This window comes from Limulus polyphemus, unplaced genomic scaffold, assembly GCF_000517525.1.
Source record: "Limulus polyphemus unplaced genomic scaffold, Limulus_polyphemus-2.1.2 Scaffold6273, whole genome shotgun sequence".
NCBI classification, from domain to species: domain Eukaryota; kingdom Metazoa; phylum Arthropoda; class Merostomata; order Xiphosura; family Limulidae; genus Limulus; species Limulus polyphemus.
In genome coordinates, this window is record NW_013671883.1 from 39,666 (window position 1) to 48,514 (window position 8,849).

Consider the following 8,849-nt stretch of genomic DNA (forward strand, 5'->3'; position numbering starts at 1 on the left):
ATTGTTAACAACCGATTCGTGGAGGTCATTAAATTCTAAGAACAGGTTCGCACGAACCGGCTGAATCCCACCACTGCCATTTGGTTTTATCTAAACAATAACCCTATCCAAGCCTTATTCTATCTAATCCTGTTTGGTTTTATCTAAACAATAACCCTATCCAAGCCTTATTCTATCTAAGCCTATTTGTTCTTATCTAAACAATAACCCGATACAAGCCTTATTCTATCTAAGCCTATTTGATCGTACCTAAACAATAACCCTATCCAAACCTTAATTCTAATTAATCCCATTTGGTCTTACCTAAACAATAACCCTATCCAAACTTTAATTCTATCTTATCCCATTTGGTCTTACCTAAACGATAACCCTATCCAAACTTAATTCTATCATATCCCATTTGGTCTTATCTAGACAATAACCCTGCCAAAGCCTTAATTCTAACTAATCTCATATGATATTATATAAAATGATAACTCCATCTAAATCTTAATTCTGTTAATTTTCTTTTGGCACTTCCTAAATAATTATTATTATTTTTCTCTTTTTTGCATGTTATTTACATATCTAGGTTATATATATATTTTTTTACTCTGTCAAATATCTATATCAAATTATTACTTTTAAAACCCGCTATGATAACGGAAGACGTACCCACAATAAATTTGTCTTGGTCTTCTTAAACGTGTGTTCAAACATATAGGTATATGTAGCTTACAATTCACACATAAAACACAAGAAAAGTACAATTTATGGACATATACATTAGTTATTCAAGTTTAATAACATCTATTTTCAAAAGCCTTAAGTGACTGTAAGCTGACCTGTAAAGAATACCCATTTCAAATTTTAAAGTCACGTAGTAAGTATCGTCTCTTAACTTTCAGCGTCAAATATCGTACAAAGTAAAATTTCTAGTGGATTAGTATATGCTTCCCTATCGTTTTACCACAGATAGATACTGTATTACTATTTAGGACTCCATCCAATTTTTCTGCTGCTTTCTGTATGAGTAACTTGTTATTTTACGTTTTCCTTGGAGGAATTCCTGAAATAGCAACTGCGGGAATTCACAGAAGTCACAAGATGGAAGATTCTCAACACACCTTTTAGCCAATAAGATCGTTTTTTTGTCGCCTCTGAAATACCTGTGTTCGTTAATCACTTCCTCCTCGAGAAGGTAAGATGATTTAATCAAATACAAACAAACTTATATTGGTGTGTGTATCGTGATCTTTGTTAGCTAATCAACGTGTACTTGGTGTGTGTGTGTGTGTAACGTGATCTTTGTTAGCTAATCAACGTGTACTTGGTGTGTGTGTGTAACGTGATCTTTGTTAGCTAATCAACGTGTACTTGGTGTGTGTGTGTAACGTGATCTTTGTTAACTGATCAACGTGTACTTGCTGTGTGTAACGTGATCTTTGTTAACTGATCAACGTGTACTTGCTGTGTGTAATGTGATCTTTGTTAACTGATCAATGTGTACTTGGTGTGTATATCGTGATCTTTGTTAGATGATCAATGTGTACTTGGTGTGTGTATCGTGATCTTTGTTAGGTGATCAATGTGTACTTGGTGTGTGTATCGTGGTCTTTGTTAGGTGATCAATGTGTACTTGGTGTGTGTATCGTGGTCTTTGTTAGCTGATCATTGTGTATTTGGTGTGTATGTATCTTGATCTTTATTTGCTAATCATTGTGTATTTGGTGTGTAAAACGTGTTCTTAGCTCGCTAAACAATATGTATTTGCTGTGTAAACTATTAAGGTCAATAATCAAAGCCTAATTATTAATGGTTAATAAGTAGGCATAAGTGACAGAATTATTAATGGTTCCTAATTATTAACCATTAATAATTCTGTCACTTAAGCCTAATTATTAACCATTAATAATCATGTCACTTAAGCCCAATTATTAACTATTAATAATCTTGTCACTTAAATCTAATTATTAACCATTAATAATCTTGTCACTTAAGCCTAATTATTAACCATTAATAATTCTGTCACTTAAGCCTAATTATTATTTAAGTGACAAGATTATTAATAGTTAATAATTGGGCTTAAGTGACATGATTATTAATGGTTAATAATTAGGCTTAAGTGACAGAATTATTAATGGTTAATAATGAGGCTTAAGTGACAGTATTATTTTTATTAACTCTGACAACGAAAAACAAGTTCTGTTTTTGCAATTAAAATATTGTTTTTGAGTAAACAAGAAATGATTATAACATAGTAAAATTATTGTTATTTTTGAAAGTTAAAATACACTCTTCAATCCCATTGATTACTAGTCAATTAGTCTTTCAACAGTGTAGCAGAATGATAATGCTGTTTCTGGGTGTTACAAACACACCAAACATACATAATACTCATTAATATAGATATTGTTTTATTGTTAAACGGAAGGATATTGTTGTTTCTGAGTGTTGATTAGTGTTAGCTGCAAGAAATGACAAGATACTAAAAAAGTTTAGATCTGATGTAAGTACTAACATTTACATCCAAAATGACATCTAAATAATAATTGATAAATGAGTTACTCTAAACTTGACGATATTTTAAACTTTTCTATGATGTAATTATTAAGGTATTGACGATTTTAACGCTACTATAATGTTTATAATAAATTTTAAAATAGATTTGGCATAATGTGTAGTAGGTAGTTTCTCGGTAAAACTACGTTACCAGCGGTCTTAGGCGAGCTGAGACAATATTATTATCTGAAAACAATATATTTCTCCTTATTACTTGACTTGATGACAAGTTTCTCACCGTTAATACGACTAGAACCCGCTTCTTGCGGTCCATCAAGTCTTCGTGTGCAGAGAACAGTGTGACGCTTCCCAAAATGGTAACGGGGATATTTGAAGAGAAACTTGAGCTGAGCCTTAAACACGGGATGGAGGACTTGACGTATGAGACCTAAAGAGGAGGTTTAATTTGCTTCTACTCCGTGGCCCTTTACAACTTGTGGCTCTCGCAACGCCCACTGCATACACATACACACAGACAGACTAACAAATCTTGTGAATTTTCCAGCTTCTTCATCAGACCGTGGTCTGGTAAAGGTGGAGATCATTCACTCTTTGGGATCCGACGAGCAAGGAGCTCGGTTCTGTAGTATACTTCCTGCGGCACTTTAGGCCTAACAGTAGTATCGGTGAATCAAGATGTCCAGCAAGACAACATATTACTCGTACAAGAGTTCGTCTGGTGGAGGAGGGGGCGACTATTCTCTTGAGTATGGAACGGACATTGGGGCTATGACTCGTCTAGAGGTAGGCTAGCTTGTCCAGATTTAACAACTAAAATTTAAATCCTTTAATAAAAGTATTTTGATCTATAACTATTCTGTTAAATACAATCACTTGTGTTAGGTAGGATGTGACTGGACCATCGAAAGGTAAGTCATTTCTGTCAGAGACTCTAATTGATGATATTTATATATATATATATACAAAGATTTTTTTTTCAAATACAAAAATTTGTATTGTTATATAGCTTTACACGCCGAGTTTTATATAATTTTAATCTTTTATAATTTAATTTTCAAACTAGCTGGAGTTCAAGAAGCGTGGAAGAAAAATTGGATTATTGTTGATTTTGTAAATCACTATTAACAGCTACGAATGATCTTAACAAAAATGTTAATTTAAAACCAATATAATTCGTGAGAGTTACAAATGTACTTTCCTGAATTTATGGTTTGAGCAAAGAAAACATTTTCCCCACGGTACTAAAAGCAGGTTTAATCCTTGCTGTGAACTAGATAAATATTTCCCAATGCTATGGAAGCAGATTTCCCTTTCCCTTCGCCATTTTCAATCGAAGTTCATTAGAAATCTCCTCTAACCTACTGGAACTCTCACTTAAAAGTCGATAATAAATATTTCAGGTTTGATCGTTTTAAAGGACGAGAAAAATTATTACAAAGGGGGTGATCCTTGTTATCTATCTACTGGTGTTCCATAAATCAGGAATATCCAGAATCACTGTGTTAAGGGAATGCTTCTCTTGAAGGACTGATTGGGTTTCACCCTCGGAAACCGAAACGACAAAGAATCTCAATAATTATTAGTCCAAAAATATTTTGTTTACTGTTAGGAAACTGGTAGTCAGGTTTAGTTAATAGGAAATTATTTTCTGTTCCTTGTTCTTCACACTTACTAGACTGTATAATAGTTAGCAAATATTATCATCCAACCTCTGGACACTTATGTCAAAAAATATTAATTGAATGAAAAATGCACTGAAACCAAACACGGGCTTAGGGTCAAACGTTAGAATGTCAGAGGAAGAAATGGGACAATGTGCTAAGGACTTTCCAAAACTATCTTGGGCTATGTGAAAAGTTTGGAGACTTCGTAAAAAAGTAGTGATCAGTAGAAGTTGAAGGAAAAGTGTACAAAACCAAAACGTTGTGATGTGTTGGTAATAATATGTATGGTTGCATGAACGAAAAGTATTGTCGAAATCACGAAGAAAGGAACAGTAATGGAACATCCTATTGGATGAAGTGTTGATTACCACGGCTGTAACGGAACATCCTATTGGATGAAATGTTGATTACCACGGCTGTAACGGAACATCCTATTGGATGAATTGTTAGCTTTAGGCATCACTAACTCTAAGAAACACATAAATGTTTCTGTTGGTTGTGTTGTTGTTTTTTTAAATAAAATTATTATAAAAAACAACTGTGCACTCGAAATAAAAACTGCGTATGTTTATGTGTTGACATTTCACTCCGCCAGGTTTTTATTATATAGAGATAGATAAACAAGAGCAGGTCGGAACCATAGCCGAAATTAACCCTAAAAAAAAAAGGAAACTGAACGTGCATTAAGATCTTTGAATGCAGCTCATCTGCTAGATGGCGTCGCGGATCTAAGAGTAAGAAAATCGGATTCTACGACTTATAGTTTTTAGTGAATTGTATAAAATAACTGAGGACAGATTAAGTTACAAGATGAGTTACTAATTATCATAAGGAGTTCGCTAAGTAAAAGACTTCACGTGTTTTTTTTTATGTTATTTCATTCATTTCCCAGTGAAGAAACTGGCTTTCCAATAGAGGGTTGCGTCCTCTCTCTTCGGCCAAGAGAAATAACAAAATGTAGGAAGTTGTGGAGGTATGAATGAGTAGGTGTAAAAAAAAATATTTGTAGAAGAGACAAAATTGAAAAACAACTGGACAGTAATGATAGCACCAAAGGTCAAATATGTAGAAAGTAGCAAATGTCATTGAAAACTAAGATGGATAAATATAAGATGGCAGAAGTGATATCGGGGCAACATCAAAATGTAGATCATCCACTGGAAGAGACACCTGGTGGATGTTATAGGGATGCTCACCAAGTGAAACTAGCTTCCGAGTGGATTTACAAACAAATTAAACAAAATTATCTACAAGTGATCATAGTTATGACCAGGGTTTTATTATGTAAAGAACTTACAGGTTTGGATTTATAGTCCTGTACTCTCGACAAATTACTTAAAATACTTTACATGTTTGAATAACATGAGACGTGACAATTAATTATTTGTTATTATTTAGCTAGTAATTTACTTATGAAGTTCTCTTTTCTTTCTCAAAACCGAAAAGAGAGAATTCATCAATGACGTAGGACCCATTTTATTCTTTGCTTCTCATTAGTTTCTCGTACTATTCTCAAAGAATAAATTGATGAATTTCTTCTTTTCTTCACTAAAATTTTGGTGAAAAAAAATTCTAAAATAAATAACCAGCTAGTTCCCTAAATAATAACGAATAATTAATTGTGACATCGCATGTTATTCGGATATATAAAGTGTTCCAGGTTATCTATGGTGACGCGAAGGACTACACATCAAGGACTACAAACTGTTTATATTCCACAACAGTATAATAAGACCTAATGCAGTTAGTTACTTGGATCCAGAGTTTACTTTTCCTGGTCGAAAAGAGGGGGTGCAACCCTCTGTTTGCTCGTCAGCTTCCTTTCCCATGACTGAAATGAAATGAATTAATAAAATTCGGATATCTTAACCGTTGCTTATAACCTTCGTGTTTCATTCTTCCGTTTACGTTCTTTGTCTAAAAAGGAACACAACTCTCTTCTGGCTCGTCAGCCAACTTGGGCAAGAATGAAATACGTGAAAGTAAATGAGTACACGTAGTCATATTAAGGGGATTACTAAGTAAATGAATACACGTAGTTATATTAAGGGGATTACTAAGTAAATGAATACACATAGTTATATTAAGAGGATTACTAAGTAAGGGAGTACACGTAGTCACGTAGTTATATTAAGGGGATTACTAAGTAAAGGAGTACACGTAGTCACGTAGTTATATTCAGGGGATTACTAAGTAAATGAATACACGTAGTCACGTAGTTATATTAAGGGGATTACTAAGTAAATGAATACACGTAGTTATATTAAGGGGATTACTAAGTGAAGGAGTACACGTAGTCACGTAGTTATATTAAGGGTTTTATTACGTTTATTAGGAAACATTGTTCTATAAACTTTAATGTATTCTATTTCAAATTTGTTGAATTAATTAATTATATCTGGAACGTTTTGTTGTTGTTGTGCTAAGAATAAACAACAGAGGAATCCACTATTCGTTACTCTCCAACTGCAATGGGTTTAGGCCTCACCATAAGGGCGGTGTCCTTGTCCTCAGAAAAGTTCTGGCACCTCTACTGAGATATTTACAATGTGTATGTAGTCTGTCGAAAATGGAAGGAAAGCGGGGAGCTCGAGCTTGTTACCTTGCTCGATCGGTGTAATGGGATGTTATTCACAGCAGTTATTGGCAATGAGCCAAGGAAAGCTTCTAAGGTCTTGGGTGCCATTTTGGAAATGGGTTATCTTGTCATACCGTTTGTGCGTGCGGCTAAATATGGCCACGAGACATTACAGTGTAGAATTTCTGACTAGGCTTATCGCTCTTTCAACGGTGAGGTTTTCTTGTCAATAATCACCATCCCTTCCGTTCTTGACAGGGAAAACTATCTGCCAAAACTGTTCTATCTTTAAAATGATTTTTTTTGTCGTCGTTTTTTGTCATATGCCCAGAACGTTTCGTTTTTTGCGCAGACCAAGCATTTTAAGTAATGAATCTATAATCAGACTTTGGATTCTAACATTTTGGAACATTAAGTTGGCCTTAAGGCCGTAAGTGACACATCCAAACTCACACTTTCCTCTTAAACTTATACCAAACATCATTTGGCATAACTCAGTCAATTGGCATGTCTTCCGTACATACCATACCAAATTTAGCATAGCAGGTCTACGATAGCTCGTGTACTGCAGCTTATCTAAATGGTTGCTTCTGTAGATATTCCATACGTATTCCAGTTTTCTGTGGCAGCACAACAAATCGGCTGTTTTCAAAGTTTGACTCCGAAATTTTCGGCTAGAACTGACAAACAATAATTCTGTCTGAACTGTAATAATCTATAGTTTACACTAATAACCTAATTTATCAGAGTTTTTCATAAGGATTTATTTTCAACTACACATTTATATTTTAACTTCGTTATTTAACACATGACGCCTTATTGCACCTCATATATATAGGCCTAGTAACAAATTATCCAAAAAATGAGGAATATTCTAATGAATACATTTATTTATGAACCCTGGAGTGGAATTTTATAATTTTGAATATGTTTTTAATGTTAATCCACTTGAACTTACTTATATAGGTGAATTTTCGACTGCACAAGTATTTTTAAAGGGGGCGTTAAAAGTAAAATGTGTTTGAGGCCTAATGCTGAAATTAATAAAAAAAATTTGGAATATGCACATAAAGGAGGAAAGTACAGAATAATACTTCCCAGGAAGAGGCTTACAGTTAGAGTGTCATAAAACAGGTAAAATACACAAGCGAAACTAGTGACTTGTTTTTTTACCTTAATGTTTTTATCTTATCTCTACCACATTCATCTGTCCAATACAAGTTGGGGAAATCTTAAACCTCTCGAAATTTATTAGGCGAAGTTAGTGTTAAGCCCGATGTATTGGAGATTGGGTCCTGGTCCTACCTGTTCCGACCCCTGTGTTTGTTAACTGAATTAATGTACAATTCTGAACTATTTTGTTCTGGTAATCGTACTAACAGCCACTTTACCTCAAAACCTCTAAGTACGACTTTTGTGTTGCGAAAATAGGAACGATGACTACGTATAAACAACATCGTAAGCATAAGGAATCATTTCTGCATTTTTGGAAATTTTTCCCACGCACGGATTCTGCGTTGTTGGGTTACATGTTGGGTCCCATGGAAACACTTTATATATGTATATATTACACGTGAAGATAAGGCAATAGTAAATGTTAATTATATATGTATGTAATCCCGATTATTGAACCTACAAATATATATATATATATGGATAAGTTCAACTTTCAAGATTATGCAACTGTTTAGTTTGTTCTATTTGTCAATCGTTTAACAAATTTAGTAACAGAAAATATTTTATAAAACATTGTTAGGTCACCTCACCTAAATAACCAGGTCACCAGAATGTTGCCCTGCAAACTACCTGACCAACATAGTAAAGTCACCAGAATGTTGCCCTGTAAACCAACTAGACCAACGTAGTTAAGTCACGAGAATGTTGCTCTGTAAACCACCTGGTCAACATAATTAAGTCACCTGAATGTTGCCCTGTAAACCACTAGACCAACGTAGTTAAGTCACCAGAATGTTGCTCTGTAAACCACCTGGTCAACATAATTAAGTCACCTGAATGTTGCCCTGTAAACCACTAGACCAACGTAGTTAAGTCACCAGAATGTTGCTCTGTAAACCACCTGGTCAACATAATTAAGTCACCTGAAT

General features: G+C 34.3%; 1 protein-coding gene across 1 annotated transcript in view; it reads left to right on the plus strand.

The window, feature by feature from the left end:
- Positions 1-1,037: 1,037 nt before the first annotated feature.
- Positions 1,038-8,849, plus strand: part of LOC106473554 (paramyosin-like) — a gene marked incomplete at its 3' end in the record, with an annotated part of 17,399 nt that continues 9,587 nt past the window's right edge. The window contains exons 1-2 of the mRNA XM_013934238.2: positions 1,038-1,180; positions 3,047-3,285. Of these exons, the coding sequence (XP_013789692.1) occupies positions 3,178-3,285 (108 nt within the window). The remainder of the gene's footprint in view (positions 1,181-3,046; positions 3,286-8,849) is intronic.